Raw genomic sequence first — 19,908 nt, forward strand, 5'->3', positions numbered from 1 at the left:
ACCTCTTCATTAGGTTCAAAGCGAAGTGCAAATTCAACATTCATATATGAGGAACTGTTCTGGGCAGTTTGGAATTCCTGAATGATTTTCCATTTTAGAAAACACTTCTGCCGCTAGGTTGCAGAGCTCAGTCACAACATGATCATGGAAATCACTGCCCTGAGAGCCCAGCTCACAGATTTGGAGGAGGAGAATCTGAATCTCAAAAAGCAGATTAGAAAAGAAGTCCAAGAAGAATATGAAGCCCTGGTCCAAGCTTTGTTTGTGACGTGTTTGCACATCAAAGTAAGTGACTGGTGTTGGACGTCTGGTCAGTCCTGGGGGGCCCTGGGCACACCTGACCCCTGCGGTGGCTGCACACAGAGGGATCGTGACAGAATGGGCTCAGTGGCACCAAGAGAATTCTCCAGCTCCAGGCTTTCACTGAAGACAGTGAGTCAGCGATGGGTGGTCGTTATTTTACCACGATAGACACTGAATTTTAAATAATTTAGATATTTGCTGTTTTCCTCACTCTCCTGCCATTGTTGCCATCTGATTGTTGGTCAGGGAAGGGGGATCCTTATTCTGCAAAACTAGCAGTTTATGTCACTGTTCTGCCTATTTAGTGACCATCTAAAATGGACAACACAGTGCTCTGGGCAGGCCAAACCCCAGTGTAGGTAGCAACAGGCACCTGCCGACAGCTCAGTGGGCAGATCCAGAATTTGAATCAGCTTTTGGAGATTTTCCAACCCTCAAAACGCCCACCATCCTTTCTCTCACACCCTGCTGACATGTCAGTGAAGGCCCATCCAGGATAGGAGTGGTGGGTGCCATGTGCCCACAGCACTGTGGAAGCCCTTCACTTTCTTATGGTGTCTGAGCAGTTGTAAGATGGAGACCTCATGCCTAAAATGGGCCATCATGGAGCCTGGTCCAGCTGCCCCACAAGTGTGAATTTCATTACAAACCTACCACCTCCAAGTCCACAGCTTCCCCCAAAACTACCCCCTTCCCTGCTATTGGATGTTCCTTAGAGATTTTGAGGGCCTTCACTGTCTCTCCTGGGGAATTCTAGGGTGATCCTTGGAGTCATTCCATTGAAAGGAGTTTCTACTGATGCTCTGCCTTGGCCTGGTCATTCCAGAGAGGATTGGACATTCCTTTTTACTGGAAAATGTCCACAAAATACAAATGCTTACAAACATGAAAGGAGCCAAACCAACATGCATTGGGGCCTGGTGCTGTGGGAGAAGGGTGAGCAGACAGTGAAGTCTGGAATTTACTAAGCCATCTTTTGGGTGTGAAATTGTTGAAAAATTTCTTTTTGGCTTCTGCCAGATTCCTAGACAAAAGGTACACTCTCTACTTCTCCCAGGCTCAATTAGTTCCACAAGCCCCTGAAAATAGGGAATCCCTGTTCTACCCCAGGGCCCCAAGAAGGTGCTGAAGCTTTTGCTGTGTGGCCAGTAGCCAGACTTCCTGCTGTGGTTCCCTAGCTGGCGCTAACCTTCTGTTTCCTCTCCAGGGAGGTGGTTCAGAGATGAAAGGACACCCCACACTCACCCCTCACCCAAGGATGCTGGGTCTCTAGTTGTACTTCGCAGTGATCAAGCTGTTTCACCATTTAGCCACCAGCCATAACCATCCAGAAGGGCTGTTTCACAATGAGATACCTGCTGGTGTTAAGGAGGAAGACAGCCGCCTGATTCCTCCCTCTACCTTACCTATTTTTAATGGAGTTCCCTGTTAGCGGCTCATGGACAGTGTCTTATCTGGTCAGATACTGCTGAGTCAACCTGAGAGCAAAAGGCCCTAGGTTCAAATTCCCAAGTAACCCTTTGCGTGTGTTTGGGGTGAAGGGGTTGGGGGTGCGATTCAGTTTTTCACCTGTGACTTCCCTCTTCGATGGCTCAACTTGCCTCGGCACCTGACATTGGCAGCAGGCTCTAAGATGTGCAGGTGTCCATGTGATGCAGCCCTGAGGGTTGAAGAGAACAGTAAAGAGGCCACTAGAGGGACTTCCAGGCAGTACCCGATGGAATCATTGTTTGGGTGGATGGTGTTTTAATGTGAAATCATTTCTGAAAGCTGGATCTTAGATGGCAAAAGGACTCTGCTTCAACTGCGCTTCCTGAACTTGAATCTGCAATTTGCAGGAGAAACTGGATGAGAATCAGCTTAATTTGATCCAGAAAGTGTGCGAGCTCATCGGTGAAGTAAGGGCAGAAGGGATTGACAATATGAAGGACCTAAAGAAAAAATGGGGCTCTGCCAGACCTGAGGAAGAAATGAAAGAAAACGCAGCTGAAGTATGTGGTCTCATTTAGCTAAGGGGTGGGGGGCAGTCAGCATTTAACCCTAGCATCTGACCCCACTCTCTTTGCATTCTGGTCCTGTTCCCCTGAGAGAGCTTTGCTTCAGTCATTTAAAGGCACTGGGGCTTACTGCACAATTGTCTCATCTTCTGGAAGGCATGTTTCTGATGTTAGGATTCATGCCCTTCCCAAGAAAAGTGCTCGGGGCAGCCTTTTCTGAAAGTGAGCCTTCTAAGCAGGAGCAGCTGCGAGTCCCGGAGCAGGACAACAGCAGCCTGGCCGCCCTGGTGCGCAAAGTGAGGAGCCTGGGCCACTGGAGGCTGGCAGTGCAGCAGGCGCGCTTCCGGGGCCACCTGAGGAGGGCTGAGGAGGTGAGACTTGGGGAGGAAGGGAGGCCCGGCCCGGGGCTGGGGCAGCCTGGTCCCCCGGGCTGCAGCGGCTGCACTGGTGTCAGGTAGCAAGTCCGACCCTCCTAAAGGATCCGACTGCTGGGAAGTGTTCCTGGGAGAGGGCAAGGTCAGAGCCCCAGGAGAAACGGGAAAGAGCCAGAAGCAAATGACAAGCAAATGGGAGAAGAGAGGAGAGAGTTTAGCACAAGGGAAGGGAAAAGATGGAAGGAGAGACTTTACCAAGTGCTGGCAGCCGTGTCAAAACACTGCCAATCTGAGTTTCCAACAAGATTATCTGCAGAAAATGAAATAACAGTAAGTGGAACATTGGCTTTAAGGCAAATTGAAACTAAAGCACATATCAATAGCGGTTTGGAAACTTTTCCTTACTGTTTCTGAAAGTCTTTATTTACTCTGATCTGTCACACTCTTCTTCATTGACATCATGGAGGCAAGTGACCAGCAGGAGTTCTGTTCTACCAGAAACTTTAAAAAAAACGGTGGATGATGCTGTGGTTTGGAGGCTGGTTGTGAAACTGAAAATAAGGAGACGAAACTTATCTCTTGCCTTACTGTGTTTGGGATGTTCACAGGAAGCTATGCAAAGTAAAAAAGAGTGTTTGAGCGTCAAGCTAATGGCAGAACATGAAGCGACTCTGTTTCGTCAACAGCTGTTGGCTCTGCGGCAGGCCTTGGCCAGGGCTCAGGCCGACAACGCGAGGGTGTGCAGGCAGCAGGAGAACCAGGTACCTGAGCCTCTGAACCCCTCTTCCTCCCTCTCTTTGAACATAGTCTGGCGACCAGAAGCGGCACCTTGCTGCCTGTAGCTGTCCCCAGAATGCCACATGGCCAGAGAAAGATGGCCTGGACCTCGGCTCCCCTGATCCCTCCTTTCTAGCCCAGAAACCAGGGGCAGTGGCTAAAAGGCTTTGTTCTTATTCATATTTGGCTAAGATGGTGAAATATATTACTCATACCCAAGATTGTTTTGTGTGTGTGTGTTTCTCTGAGGATCTTTTTACCCAGAGGGCATCGTGGGGTTTGGGTCTGGGCCTCTGACACATGGCTTTCATGCTCCAAGCACGCTTTCCACAAGTGTGGCCATCAGCGCTATGCCCCAAGCAGAGAGTCTTGGTTCCTTTCCTGATGACCCACGCTAAGTCTTAATTTCAGAAGTTACTGCTGCTCTGTAGGGGTGGGAACCAAAATAAAGGTTTTTTAAGTCTGAGCTCTTAATAACTGTGCCAACTCTCTGAGCATGAATGAAGCAGAGAGATCAAGATTTACAGAAATAACAGCCTGTTTTTATAAACATAAAATATAATCTGTTTTAAAACATAAAATATAATCTGTTCCTTTTGGATCCTAATTCCTCCATTATTGTGTGCCAGGTGAATTATGATGTATAATTATGTAAAGTTACCATACAAATATTAATCATCATTATTACTATTATAATTAAGGGTCGACCATCTAGTGACTACTGGAAAATTTCAGAACAGAACAATTTTATTACTACTTTTTTCCTTTTCTAACCATCTGGAATTTGGCTTCCCTGAAAGCTACTTTGAAAATCAAAACAGAGGCAAGATTAACACCTCCCTTCCCCTTCCACTGCTATTGTACGATTAAGGCTCAGTGATAGTGCAAATACAGTTTTGATAGATAAGACTATTTGGTTAATAAGTTATCTAACATACACATTAGCATCCAATTGTGGTAATAAGAGACCAAATGATTTAACCTGGTATTGCTGGAGAGTGGCCTTACCACTTGCCTGGCTTCTGTTGTTTCCTTGTTTTGTTCCCCCCAACCCCTGACTGTTGCCTTGGGGCTTACACGGGACAGCTGGGCCGTGGTACCCAACTCCACCCAGTTCTGCCCCTGGGCGCTAAGAGAGGGGATGGTTGTGTTGGTCAATCTCTCATTCCCTGCCTTCTGCTGAGAAGAAAAGACTGCCTCTTTCTGTCTCCTTTGGCCTTTTCCTGCCACAGGCTCAGCTGCTGAAAGAGTTAGAACACAGAGCGACCCAGGAAGCTCGCCACCGGCAGCAGCTGGATTTAATGAAATCCTCCAGCATGGAGAAGCTGCTGGAGGATGTGGAGCAGAAAAAGCAGCACCTGCAGCTCCTTACTGAAGAGGCCGAGAGGGCCTCCAAACTGGACCAGCTCCAGCAGAAGAAAATTCAGAGAGAACTGCGACAGGTAAGTCCAGTGAGGGCTGGCACATCGGGGTGCTCCAGCCAGAGCCGTTTCATTCTTCACGTCTCTTCCAGGCCTCTCATGCCTCCACAGCGGTGCTCCTCCCCTCTGTCACCGCCAGGCCCACCTTGGGCGTGGAAATATCTACACCTGGGCAATTGCTCAGGCTGCCTATGGTGAAAGATGATGGCTTGACTGCCTCCAGGCCCAGATCTTAGCACGTTTCTAACCACTAGAAAAATGTATTTCTACCCAGCTCTAATGTTTGAACTAGAAGGAATCCTTTAGAAAATTCTGACAAGTAATCTGGAAAGGGAGCAAGTGTTATGTAGGCTATTATAAGGGATTTTATTCATGGTGTTTCTGGAACTGCAGAGATAAAAAAGGAAAGGCAGAAGTGGTTTCCAGACACAATATGTTTTTATTAAGAAAAAAAAAGAGGAGAAAATAATATAATGTAAATGTGAACTCATGCAAATTTCAACAAAGGGGACCACAGAATGTATTTCAACACAAAAGGGGAGAAAAAACCTAGCACTTTCCAGGGTTGGTGCTTCACAGGTATTCATTGAATGAATAAATCACTTAATTCACCAGAGATACTAGGAAACAGAAATGGGGAAGTTAAATTATTGGCCCAGTGTTTCAAGTACTCAAGGGGGAGATTAGTAAGGAGAATTCTATAAAAATAAATGACCAGAAAAAAGGATAAAAGTTTTATCCTCTCACAGTTCAGGAGGCCAGAGTCTGAAATCAAGGCGTTGGTTCCTTTAGGAAGCTCTGGAAGAGCCTTTTCCACGCCTCTTGTAGCTTCTGGGGGCTGCAGGCAGTGGCTGACATTCCTCAGCCTGTAGCCACAGCTCCCCACTCCCTGCCTCCCTCGTCACATGGCCTCTTCCCTGTGTCTCTGTGTGTGGGTACCCTCTCCACTTTTTGTAAGGACATCAACATTGGATTTAGGGCCCACCCTTAATGCAGTATGACTTCATCTTAATTACATCTGCAAAGACTATTTCCAAACGTCACATTTTGAGGTTCCAGGTGAACATGACTTTGTGGGGTACACTATTCAGCCCATTACACTATTACTTTTTTATCATTAAAAACAATTAGGAGATGATAGACATAAATTTAAAAAGAAAAATGCCTGTGACCTCTGCAGGTGAGGTGCATTTTGGACCCAGTGACTTCCTGGCCAAGGGGACTTGGGGTCAGGGGTGCCAGGAGAGATTAAACACAGTTTGCCTCCAGGTGTGGGCCTTGTGTCAGGCCTGGAGATGGTGGCCAGGGCATTCCCTACAGATGAGCTGAACTCAGGGTTGAGATCTGGGAGATCAAGTCTTGGCTTGAAGCCATCCAGGGTTTCCCACAGGTCTTTGGGGTGGTAGATGCCTGGCTTGGCCCACAAGGTCCTTTGTGAACTGGCTCCCCACCCCTGCTTCCCTCTGGTGAAATAAACATAAAAAATATAACTTTTGTGAGTAAACTCCTGGCTATTATAAGGTAATATAGGGTTTCAAGGCCTCTGTTCCTCTTTCAAGTTCTTGGCCTTCCTAGAGCTCTTCATTCTCAGAAGGCTGAGTTCAGCCTGACCAGGACTTCATGACTTATATTCTGGGGTAACTTGGGACCCACACTCTCCCTAGAAACCGCCCTTCCCCACCCCTGCCCCTCCCAGGGAACTAAAGTGTGCACCAAGAAGCATCTCTGCTTCCCACGTGCTTTTCCCTTCAGATGAGAAGCTGGCTTGTCCAGGAACGCAGTGTGAAGGTGGACGCTTTCCAGCGGGTAAAAGAGCTGCAGAGTCAGCTTAATGATGCTGAGCGATTGTTGGACCAGGTGAACTCACCAGGCGGTAAGGATACCCCTACTCTGTGTAGAGTAAGCGTCCAGGGTCTGGTCTGAATTGAAGGAGGGTCTCAGGGACCAACAATGACAATTCAGTGGTTATTGAGTGGGTGGTCCATGTTTATTGAGTGAATGAATGAACCTTCACTCTGATTTGCAGTCAGAACTCTACTTTAGTTCACCTTGGTGTACTGACATGTGGCACTAAAAGATTTCAATCATAAAAACTGGCTCTAGGTGTAATATATCACCTAAAGAACATTGGGTACTTCACTGGATGTTAATACACCTTAACACCTTGGGACTATAGGGGAGCAGAATTTGTCACCCTAAGATATGTCTTTGGCATATTGTTTTAAGTTGATTATTTTTTGAGAAACAGCAGACATGGGGAGGGCTCTGAAAATCAACCAAGAGTTGCCTTTTTGTAAGAAACATTTATTATATTTGTAAGGGAAACCTCCATTTGTAGGGGTGTCTCCCTCTTCTGTGCCAGGAAGAGAATGACCAAATCTCTAGAAACTTATCAATGGAAAAGACAAGTATGTATAACAAACTGATAGTTGTTTATTGTGCTTTTCTGGGTAACCTCCCATGGCTGACTTTCCCCGACCCTCATCAGCCTCTTCTGGCTTTAGCTGAGGATGGTATTTAAGGTGAGGGCTTCAGCAATTTTGGCAAGTTATTCAGTTCTCCTGGGTCTCTCCCAGGTATACATGTTATTAAACGTTTGTTTGATCTTCTCCTGTTAATCAATTTCATGTCAGTTTAATTCTTAGACTAGCCAGAAGAACCTAGAAGGGTAAAGGAAAATTTCTTCCTCCTGGACAGGACATTAATGACCACATTTCTCAGATGTTATTTGTATAGATTCTTGGGTCCTGGGGGCTTGAGGAGTCCTATGGAAATAGCAATCAAAACAGCACTCTGGACAGTGCAGCCAGCAAGCAGCTATGGAGCAGAGGCCAGACTCTGAGACGTCTTGAAACTAGCTTCCTCCCCTTTAAGATGAGGAAGTTCTCGTCCAGATCAAAAATATCACCCAGTATTAGTAACCATGATCAGCCTATTATTAAGATCAGCCAAACCTCTTCTTTCTGTTCTACAGTGTAGCCTGATGGTTGAGGCTGTGGACTTTGGAGTAAGACAGCTAAGGTTCAAATCCTGCCCCTGTCACTGCTAGCTGTGACCTTGGACAGGTTAATTCGCCTCTCTGTGAAATACCCACCTCAAAAGTGTATTCTAATGACTGTCTGCCACATAGTATAGTAGCACTAGATCATTTTGCAAATGTTGGTTATTACACTTCGATACATGTGTGTCCTTGTCTGTGTTTCCTTTTGTCACTTCCTAGTGTGAATGATGTGAGAAAACAGTTTATCAGAAGCAGAAAGATCATTTTCAAATATCAAGCAAAGATCAAGATACTTCGGATTTTCTAAGAGCAAAACTGGGCTCTCAGAAGCCAAAGGTGCTCTGTCCTGCCTCTGTGCCCACTGCCTGGGCCCTGACAGTGGGGCCTGAGAAATTGCAATTTGTTCTAGTGCAGTTACTCTCAAAATGCTTAAGAAACCTATAATGAAAAATAATACGAAAACGAATATTTGTATGTATATATATGACTGAAACATTATGCAGTACATCAGAAATTGATACACTGTAACTGAGTATATACTTCAATTAATAAAGACATATCAACCAAAAAAAAATGCTTTAAAAAAAGTGAAATCCCTACATGCTCAGGTCCAAGCTGTGGAGAAATTACTGGCTCACAAAACTGTGAAATATTCAGAGGTAGACTTGCTTAAGTTGGCTCGATCGAGGTTTGAATTATTTTTTTCTTTTTCCCCTGGACCTGGAAGCAATTTTATTTTTTATTTTTATTTATTTATTTAAAGTGAAGTACAATCAGTTACAATGTGTCATTTTCTGGTGTACAGCACAATGTCCCAGTCATGCAGATACATATATATATTTATTTTCATAAAAGGTTATTATAAAATATTGAATATAGTTCCTTGTGCTATACAGAAATTTTTTAATGTTTTTATATATAGTGGCTAACATCTGCAAATCTCAAACTCCCAAATTTATCCCTTCCCACCCTCTTTCCCCCAGTGACCATAAGATTGTTTACTATGTTTGCAAGTCTGTCTGTTTTGTAGATGAGTTCATTAATGCCCTCTTAGTGGCCTCTTTTTTTAAAAGATATCACATATGAGTGATTTCATATGGTATTTGTCTCTCTCTCTCTGGTTTACTTCAGTTAGAATGACGATCTCTAGGTCCATCTATGTTGGTGCAAATGACATTATTTTATTCTTTTTGAATGGTGGAGTAGTATTCTATTGTATAAACCACAGCTTCTTTATCCAGTCACTGTCCATAGACATTTAGGTTGCTTCCATGTCTTGGCTACTGTAAATAGTGATGTGAACATTGGAGTGCATGTATCTTTTCAAATTAGAGTTCCCTCCCGATATATACCCAGGAGTGGGACTGCTAGATCATATGGTAAGTCTATTTTTAGTTTTTTCAGGAATCTCCATACTGTTTTCCATAACGGCTGCACCAAACGACATTCCCACCAGCAGTGTAGGAGGGTTCCCTTTTCTCCACATCCTCCCTAGCATTTGTCATTTGTGGACTTTTTAAGGATGGCCATTGGCCATTCTGACTGGTGTGAGGTGATAGCTCATTGTAGTTTTGATTTGCATTTCTCTGGTAATTATTGAGCACTTTTTCATGTGCCTATTGGCCATTTGTATGTCTTCACTGGAGAATTGCTTGTTTGGGTTTTCTGTCCATTTTTGGACTGGGTTGTTTTTTGGGTATTAAGTTGTATGCACTGTTTATATATTCTGGAAATGAGATTTTTGTCAGTGGCATCATTTGCAAATATTTTCTCCCATTCCAGAGGTTGTCATTTTGTTTTACTTACGGTTTCCTTTGCTGTGCAAAAGCTTAGAAGTTTAATTAGGTCCCACTGTTTATTTCTGCTTTTATTTCTATTGCCTGGGTAGACTGCCCGTGAACTACTGCCCGTGAACTATTCCTTGAGGACTGATTTTCCTGCAGCTCTGGGCCCTAAGCGTGCTAAGAGCACAGGGGAAGTGGAGCCCCAGGAAGCAAGAGGGCTGCCACCTCCGTGGCTTCCAACCTGTGTTCAAAGCTCACATCACAGGAGTGCAGTGAGGAGAGGGGACAATTAAAAAGAATCAGGTTTTGACCAGGCTAATGTGGGTCATGTGACCAATTTTGGACAAATCACTGAAGCTGGGTAGTGAAATGGCTGGTGGGCTTACACCTAGCTCACGTTATCCCCTACAGCTGAGGGTGGGGTCAGCCTCACTCACTCTTCACAGCACCTATTTTATTTTAACTTAAGTATAGTTGATTTACAATATCATGGTAGTTTCAGGTGTGCAATATATTGATTCAATATTTTTATAGCTCATACTCCATTTAAAGTTATTATAATGCAGCAACTATTTTAAATTTTCCTGGTCTCTTCAGTCCTTCAGGCCTCCTCTTCCATCAAATGGGAACTCCCTCTACTTGTCCCCAGCCTACCTACATCTATACTCAGCTGCTACTCCCTCCCTCCTGTTAAAGTGGAAAAGATGCCCCTTTTCTTCTGTGGGACAACCCCTGTGAACAGGATCCATGGGCCCCTGTCTTTTCAGAGGCCTTGAGCTAATCTTTATCCGCTTCCTCTCTACATACATGTATCTCCCACCTATCCTTCTGACCTTATAACCAACAATGACTTGAGAGGTATGTGCCATGATCACAAAATCCACCATAAAATAAAACTAACATCTGTCCAGCTGCTTGAGCCAGAAATTTGGGAGCTATTCTTCTTCACCCTGCAAATCCAGTTAATTGCCAAGTCCTATTAATATATCCTTAAATATTTCTCGGTCCACTTTCACCCACAAGTCCAAGTAACCCATCATCTCTTTCACTTTCTCTTTCATGTGACCCTCAGGCTAAAGACTTCATCCAGGTTTTGACATCGTCACTCAAAATTGATGAAGCTGAATCAGATGCCCATTTTAATCTATAAATTTTATGTATTGAATCTAGGCCTGTACGTTACAACCAGAGATATAACTTAACCTTTTTCACATTATAGGCCTTATATCCCAGACTCACTACTCCCTGCATTCTGCTTCCACATCATCCAGATACTCCCAGCAACACCTTTTAAAGACTGATCTTATGGGCAATAAAATAAGGACTCAAAGGCCAAAGACTGTAAGTAATGGTAAATTTGATTATGTAGTTGGAACAATGAACATTATAAATATGAAATTATAGATTTAGGGTTACTTCAAATTTACATTAAAAAATTATGTATCAGGATCTTATCTCAGTACTTGGGTCTGGATGACAGAATTCTGGGTTTCACATAAAGGGAACTTGTCCATGAACTCTTGCTGAATCACTGTGTTTATGGGGGAAGGAGGGCCCAGGGCTTCCTACTGTGCCATCTTGCTGACGCCACTCCTCAGTAACAACATTCTGATGCTGAAACAATTAAGCCCAAAAGCACGTACTCAGTACATCAGTGAGTGAGTGTGGACATCAGTGCCAGCACCTTGCTGTGCTCTGTTCCTGAATTTCTTCTTGTTTTTCAATCATCAACAGTAATTAACCAGCAGCATCAGAGCCTTTACTTGAGTTCCTTGGCAGAGCAGAAATAGTTTCAAAAGTCATTTTAAAACAAGTGAGAAATCTACCCTCCAAAGAAAATTCCTGGAATGCAGGTTAGGTTGAAGCATAGCACGTATCTGAAGAATTTTCTTTTAATATTTCAGCTTTGAGTTTACGTAAAACACCATTTACACCCTCTTTCATTGCCTTCTCTGTACTATTTTAATGAGTATTATACTCTTTGCTTCATTGTTTTCTAGAATCTTCTCCAGATTTATATATCTAATCATACATTTAAGAATTTCTTCCCTCTTACCATGAGAAAAATTAGGGGGGAAAATTATTCATTGTCAGAGAAAATATGCCATCCTTAAGCCTCTTTTGAAGGTGTAATTCTGAAGCTGATGGTTTAGTTATTGGACCAAAAGTTTGTTGTAGGATTTCTAAATATACAGTTAAGGGACCACACACAGAAAGGGAAGAAGCAAGTCAGGAACTTACCCAACTGAGATCCTTGACCACATAGGACTGCATTATTAATGCCCACCATTTGCTTGACCCATCAATCTGTCAGTCATCTTTCATCAGAAGGTGAAATTCTAGTATGTGTCGTTTCTACAAAAGCTCTTAGCAATGTTCAGTTGATCTGTATGGAACCACAAGGGCTTTTAAGATTCACTCCACCCCCATTTAACTCCCCAAACCAAATGTTCCTACTGTGCAGCAGATTGGTGATCAAAACTCATAGCTGAGAAGGCTGCTTTAAGTACATTAGTGGAGATTCACTAGGTTTCAAAGATTTAGAAGGGTAATGGTCTAAGGCTAACTGTTGGCTATATTGCCTTACTAAATAAATAAGCCCTAATAAATAAGGAAGTGTCTTGAGGGCCCACTGGCTTGTGTACAGTATAGAGACCCCAAGCAAAAAGCCTGAGGTCCAGGAAAAGCACAAAATTAGTTGGGTCCTCTTCAAATCTAAGGTCTCACTTCTTAAGCAAGGCCTATGAGGTAAGTCAGATAAATACAGATTAAGAAGAATTTATACATGGCTGGAATATAAGACCACCAATGATCTTCTTTTAAAAAGTAGCACTGCACTAACACAAATGATAAAATGTTAAAGAATTTTTAGATTACTCCAAATACAAGCTATCTGTCCTTTCTTAGCTGGAAATGGCTTTCCATTGATGGATTCAATCCTGACCAGTTCCCTCTATAGTAAGAGGCAAAATATGTACAGGAAGGCACACTAAAAGGCCCAACCTAGACAATGATCTTGGTCTTGTAACAGTGACTTGTAGTGATGCTATAATTAAGAATTATTCACCATCTTTTGTAAAGACTCCAATATCTACTTAATATTTATATTGCAGGTACCTGCACCTGTTAAACACAAAAAAAGAAATGACCGTGTCTTCCTACCCAATGTGGCAAAAAATGTCCAACTTTCAGCTTTTCAAGTCAAAACAGATCCATCCAGAATCCCATTCAGGACTGATTGGTAACATATATCCTTTTTCCAAGTTTTATTTCTATGAGCATTTGAATGAATAAAAATGATTCTAAACTCCCTTAAGCCTTTTATCTAATTTTTTACTATCAGTACTGTGAAGATAGTATGGAAAGACTGAGATGATTACATCTGAATGTCCCAGGTAAAATAGGGTTTGGCCCTGAATTTTAAACACTGAGAGTTGATTTGCATTTCTACAACCTGAGCCTTGCCTCTGGTCAACCAGCAGCCTCTTAATACAAATGGTTACCTTGGGTTACTGATTAGGTGGGACAGCCAGGAGAGAAGGCATTGCTGCCTGACAGTATTTACCAGCAAGTGGAAAACCAGAACACACACTGATCCAGGTAAATTTCAAAGCACTTAAGAACATCATTCTCTCTTAACAGTCTAATTTTATTCTTCCTACAAATGGCAAAACCCTCTTCAGACTTGTAAAGTCCGAATACGAGTCTTTTTGTTCAGACAAAAAAGTTTATCTTGGGTAAAGGAATAAATAGATGAATGGAACAGAATAGATCAGAGAAACATATATAATACATAAATTTACATATGATATATGTAGCTTTTTAAATTAAAAAGGCTGAGTCTATTTAAAGTAGATTAAATCATTACCTTACACTATACACAATGAATGCTGAATGGATTAAGTTCAAAATGCATACACACTTGCAAAGACATACAAACTCATTTCTGAAATAGAACATAAAAGCAAAAACCAAGATGATTGGCGACTCTGGTACCATAACTAAAAATTCGGCATGACCAGGTATGATACCACTTAACAATTTATGACCTCTCACCTCCAAATTCATCCTTCATTTTCTGCTGTGAAATAATGAACCTGGACCCTGTAAATATTTTCTTCTTTGCCAAATGGCAAGATGTTAAGCTTTGTCAGTGATGACCACAGACACTATGGTGTCGGATGCAGTTTTCTGAATGCACTTCAGCACTTAGGAAAGAAAATGACAAGCTCGGGTCCTTTATTCTTAGCTCAAATTATGGTCTGAGTACCAGAGAGCTTCCACAATAGCCTTTAAAAAATCTCTTATTTCTTGTAGTCAGGGAGATAATATTGCTAAAACTCAAGGACAAATTTTAAGGGGCAGAATGCTAAATTCACAATCTTGTTTCTCACTGCTGTTGAGATGGGCTCTCATTTCAATGAGGATGCAATTCCACAGTAGCAGAAGCCAAACACCAAAGACAAAGTGGGGTATCTATTACAAAGGGCAGCAGGGACACACAAGTAGTCAGGACGCCTTGGCACACAAAGATTTTTGGTGGTCATGAGTCCCCACAAATGAAATGGGCAGCTAACAAGGATACTGCTTGATCTATATAGGAAAAACTCTGGTAGCCAAAACCTGACTTGAGACAGCACAATGGAGAGTCACAGCCTCTCACCCTGATTCCAGACCTACATCAATTCACAGGTCAGGGCCCTTTAACTACAGGGGAGGTTAGATTCCCCACCTTACACCATGGCTGTATGCACGTATCTTAAGTCTCCCTACAAACATTGTCCTAAGGATCTATAATTATTTGCTACAGTGACTAGTCTTCAGAGGGAAAAAATAGTATCTAGCCTATTTGGTGTTTACTAGGAACTACCTCTAAATTAACTCTAATTCCTGGGGACCCAAAACACCAGTATGGCTCATCAAAATGAAGGCTTACAAGGTGAGGTGATAGGAGTCGTCTTAGCTCAGGTCCAAAATACAGTAGACCCAGTTGGTCCAGTGTGGTTATTTCCCTACTTCCTGAATGTGTAACTGGAATAGCCATATTTCCGTTTCCAATTATTGGTCCTCTGACCCAATAGTTGAAGGCTCATTATTGTAGGGAGGGATAATTAAAAGCCCCTGGAACTTCCCCTTTCTATAAAGAAAGTAAACTAGAAGCAGCATTACACTGCAGAAATGGCAGATTAATTGCCACCATCAAAGACTTGAAAGAAGTGAAGGTGGTGATACCTGTCACAACACCACTTAACACACCACTTTGGCCTACGTAGGAAACAGATGGATCTTGGAAAATGACTAGGCACTATCAGGTCCACCCCTTCACCAGTTAATGATTCCAATCACAGCTGCTACCCCAGATATAGTGTCTTTACTGGGGTAAATGGATATGTCCTTGGCACTTGCTATGCTGTTATAAGGCCTTTTGCTCCATGCCAAATTGCAAAGACCACAAGAAGCAGTTTGCTTTTACCTGGCAGGACCACAGAACACCCTCAAGGCTTTGTCAATTCTGCTTTCTGCCAGGATTGAGTCGAGAGAGACCGTGATCATGATATTCCACAAAACATCACACTGCTCCACTACACTGACAACAGCATGCTGATTGGATATGATGAGCTGCAAGTATCAAGTACTTAGGTAAAACATTAAAAACTAGAGGGTGAAAGGTAAGTCCTCCAACACATAACAAAGTTTCAGTGATGAACCCAAGATGAAAGACATATTACTTCATCTCACAAGATGCTACCACAGAAAAAGAGGCATGATGCTCAGGCCTTTTTGGATTTTGAAGGCAACATATACTGCATTTGAGAATGCTTCTAGACAGTCATCCGTAAGATTACCAATTTTGAGCAGGTAACCTCTAAAGGCGGCCCTGTTGTGAATCTGAGTTACACTATAAGCTGCTCTATCATTTTGGTCCTATGATCCAGCAGAGCCAATGACACTAAATGTCCAGGCATATAGGGACATTGTATGGAACTTCTGTCAAGCACCAGGAGAATCACAGAGCAGACTCCTAGGATTTTAGAACAAATCTATGCCTTCTTCTGATGGTAACTACTCTTTTGGACCTTGGTAGAGACTGAATGACTAATCATGGGATAGAAGGTGGTCATGTAGCCTGAGCTTCCCATCGTAATTTGGGTGTTGCAGGACCCACTTAGTCATAAACTTGGTTGGGCATGCACAGCAGGAATCTACCACCAATGGAAATGGTATACAACAGACTTAGCTTGCTTGAGCTTGTCTGCAAGGTACAAATACCTTCCCTGAACACATGGCTCAAACTTTTTTTAAGACCAACTTCCGCTGCCTTTTCTCTCTCAAATCTGTACCTCTCACCTGAGGTGTTTCTAAACCTAGCTGGCCAAGAAAGGGGGGGGGGATCAAGCCTGGGTTATAGATAGGTCTGCGTATGTTGGTTCCACCCAAGAGTGGACATCTGTACCACTCACTGGTAGACCTGAAAGACCATGGTGAAAAAATCCTCCCTGTGAGCAGAACTTTGAGAGTACATTTGGTTGTCCACTATGTCTTACCTGAGAGATGGCCAAAAGTACAGCTATATACTCCCTCCTGGGCAGCTGTGGATGGTTTTGCTGGATAGTCAGGGACTTGGGACAAAACAGGATTGAAAGTTTGGTGACAAAGAAGTCTGGCTGGGCAAGCACTGTGAAGATATTCATGTCCCATGTCAATACCCATCAAAAAATCACCCACAGCAGAGAAAGCTTTTATTAATCCATAGGACAAAATAATGCACTCTGGGTGTTAGTCAGCTTCACTCCCCAGCTACCCCAGGGCTTGCTCAAAGGATCCATGAACAACACAGCCTTGGTGGCAGAGACAGAGGCTTTGAATGGGCCCAAAAATACGGACTTCCCCTTACTAAGGCTAGTATGCACTACTGGCAAGTGCCTCATCTGTCAAAAGTCGAGACCAATACTGAGGCTGCAAGATGGCACCAATTCCAGGGGTAACAGCCATCCACCTGGTGGCAGTCTGATTACACCGGACCTCTTCCATCATAGATGGGGCAGAGATTTAACTTCACTAGAACAGACATTCTGAATATGGATTGCCTTACTGTCTGTAATGCTTCTGCCAGCACTACCACCTGATCCCTGTATTCACAGAATGCCTTATCCACCATTATGGCATTTCCTATGCCGTTTCTTCTAACCAACAAATCAATTTCACAAAAAAGGAAATGCTTCGGTGAATGCATGCTTGTGAAATTAACATACTCCAACACCCAGAAATAGCTGGTCTAACTGAAAAGTGGAACAGTTCACCAAATATTGTTACAACAACAGTTCAGAGCTACCAACCTGAAAGGATGGAATTCTGTCTTAGAAGTGGCATATGGTTTGAGATAAATATATGGGTCCAAGATCAGGGGGTATAAGTGGGAGTGTCTCCTCTCACGATTATACTTCTCATCCCAGCAACCTCGAACTGTGCTGGTTTAAAGGTCTTAGTTTCCAAGGGATGCTTCAACCAGGAACACAACAGGTCTACTGACCTAGGTGAGACTGCCACTTGGGCACCTTGGGATTCTTTTGCCACTACACCAATTGGCAGCAAAAAGGTGTTACTCCACCACCTGGATCAATCAATCCTGATTACCACGGGGAGACTGTATTGCTGGTACATAATGGAGGCAAGAACTGCATCTGGAACACAGGAGTCTCTGGGTGCCTGAGAATTCTGTACCCAATAAAAAAAGGTTAATGAAAAACTACAGTGACCAAACTACACAGGACAACTGGAAGATTCAGACCCCTCAGTAATGAACACTTGTGTCACTCTGCGGGATTAAAAACCCTGACCCACTGAGGTTCTGACCAAAGGCAAAAGAAATACTGAGAATATAGAGGAAGGTCATAAATTTAGAAACAAGGGCTATGAACTTACCCTCTTGTTGCCTGCTCCGTCCATTACCATGGTGAAAATGGAGCTGGACCATATGAATACTTCTTTGCTAGGTGGCATGCCATTTTGTCAGTACAAAGTACTGCAGAGATTTCTCTTCCTGGTTCCAGGCAGACTCCCACAGTGCCCAGCTCTAACAGTGCACACAGCACAGCAGTGGAGTGTTACCTTACTCTGCACCCCCTTGTTGGATGACTTCAGATTGCCACTGGTGTAACATCTCCTCAAGGACAGCTTTCCTGGCACACCTCGGATGGAATTAATACTACCATAGACTTCATCTCAAGAGCCACAATTGTATCCTCTCTAATGATTTCTGGAATTCAGCCTGAGGGAGCACATGTAGTGGCCATTTCCTAGACTGACCATTTCTACAATTTTTAGAGTTATCTCCACTGCTTAGTAGATTTTTATTTTTTAAAATATTACATATATGCCCCATCACTTCAATCTATTCTCCTATAGTGAATACTTTTTTACATCAAACTTTTACTGCTCGTATTACATAGCTTCTGTCTCCTGCTGATACAGGCACTGTAATCAAAGACTTGAAGATAGCAGTGACTGAACAAAGTCTACTGACTATGGCTTAGCATCCAGCATATTTTAAGATTAAAAAACCCACAAAATAAGAAAACAGAAAAACAGGAAATTCACAGAGGAAGTACAAATTAATGATATCAACCAAATAAATCATTCTACTCACCAGAATATTTAAATTTAACTTTTCCAGTATCAGATGGTAAAGACACAGAAAACACTCTGATAACTGATGGTGGAAACTGGAAGGAAATCTCAGTGTTAAAACTTTCAAAGTGGAACCCCTTTGACAGAGCTGTCCACTTCTCCTTGTTTACTCTAGAGAAATATTCACAAACAGGTAGCAGGTACAAAGATATTCCCCACAAAACTGTCAGTATAAACTACAGATTGCAAACCTAATCATCCTTCAACAGGTAGATACTTATGATATTCACACTACATATACCAACAGAGAACTTAAGAATCTGGTATAGCTAATGAGTGAAAAAAAGTTGCAGGATAATGTTAAAATAAAAATCCACGTCATATATTTTCTAAAGCTACACTTAGTTATGTGTATATAAATTGTTGACAGGAAGTGCTTAACACCAAACCAGTTCTAGTTATTACCTCTGGAAAGTGGGGGAGGGCGAGGAAGGGGAAAGGGCTAAGGATGGCCAATGCAGACTTTATCTTTAATAGTTTCAAAAAAAAATCAAGGATATATACTTATCTATTACTTAAATAATTAAAAATTAAGACTTTAAAATCCCTATCTGGCGAAGATGAAATAAGAGACTGGATATACCGAGACAAATGAAAAACTGGACAAAACACATTAAACAGTGGTTTTCAATACACTGGACTTTAAGCAAAGAAGGACAATGATCCCTGAAAGATAGGCAACTATTGACCCAGCTTACTGCCTTGAATTTCTAAGCCATGATGCAGGAAGGGGACACCCAGGCAGAGCTCAGCAGAGCTCCTGGGTTGAGATACGGAGCTTCAAGTTAAGGGAAAGCCTAATAATCCAGGGGGCACTGGGTACTCAGGACTGGGGAGCAATGAGCCCTAGAACAAATGATGCTCTGCTCTCACCTAACAAAGCCTAAAAGGAAGACCTGAAAGGATCCAACTGTTTAAGAAACTTAACTACATCCCAACACAAAAACAACCAGCACCTAACATGTTTAAATTTACCTCTGGCATGCAATAAAAAATTACCAAGCATCCAAAGAAATAGGAAAATATGATCTACAATGAGTAAAAACATCAATCAAAAGAAACTGATCCACGTTAAAAGTTGTTACACTGTATGTTCAAAAACTAGGACACACTGGGTAAGATTAACAGATTAGATGTAGCAGAAGGTAATATTAGAGAACTTGAAGATGGTAATAACAATATGAAACAGAAAAATATTTTTTTAAAAAACATAAACACTGCATGGGTGAGTTGTGAGTTACCTTCTAGCAGTCTCTGTGTAATTAGAGTACCCTACAGAGAGAATGGAGAGGGCAGAAAACGGTATTTAAAGAAATAATGGTTGAAAAATTACCAAATTTGATGAAAAACCACAGATCCGAGAAACTCAACAAACCTCAAGAAACAACAGCGCAGCATACTACAATCAAAATACTCAAAATAAGTGGTAAGAAGGAAAATCTTAAGCAACAGATGAAAAAAAAAAAGACATGTATTGAAGAACAAAAGATAAAGATGACAGATTTCTTATAGGACATGACACACCGAAGACAGTGGACCAACATCGTAAAAGCAATGAAAGTA

The 19,908-nt window shown here is 42.5% G+C and overlaps 1 protein-coding gene across 2 annotated transcripts in view; it reads left to right on the plus strand.

The window, feature by feature from the left end:
• The window catches only part of LOC102529311 (coiled-coil domain-containing protein 162), a 151,914-nt gene extending 138,941 nt beyond the window's left edge, over positions 1-12,973 (plus strand). For both annotated transcript variants that reach the window (XM_072965712.1, XM_072965713.1), the window contains 8 exons: positions 118-285; positions 2,142-2,294; positions 2,537-2,671; positions 3,283-3,435; positions 4,684-4,893; positions 6,625-6,745; positions 10,877-10,998; positions 12,771-12,973. In XM_072965712.1, coding sequence (XP_072821813.1) covers positions 118-285; positions 2,142-2,294; positions 2,537-2,671; positions 3,283-3,435; positions 4,684-4,893; positions 6,625-6,745; positions 10,877-10,998; positions 12,771-12,902 — 1,194 coding nt within the window. In that variant the 3' untranslated portion in view covers positions 12,903-12,973. The remainder of the gene's footprint in view (positions 1-117; positions 286-2,141; positions 2,295-2,536; positions 2,672-3,282; positions 3,436-4,683; positions 4,894-6,624; positions 6,746-10,876; positions 10,999-12,770) is intronic.
• Positions 12,974-19,908: the final 6,935 nt, after the last annotated feature.

This window comes from Vicugna pacos, chromosome 8 (genome assembly GCF_048564905.1).
Source record: "Vicugna pacos chromosome 8, VicPac4, whole genome shotgun sequence".
In the NCBI taxonomy this organism is placed as follows: Eukaryota; Metazoa; Chordata; class Mammalia; order Artiodactyla; family Camelidae; genus Vicugna; species Vicugna pacos.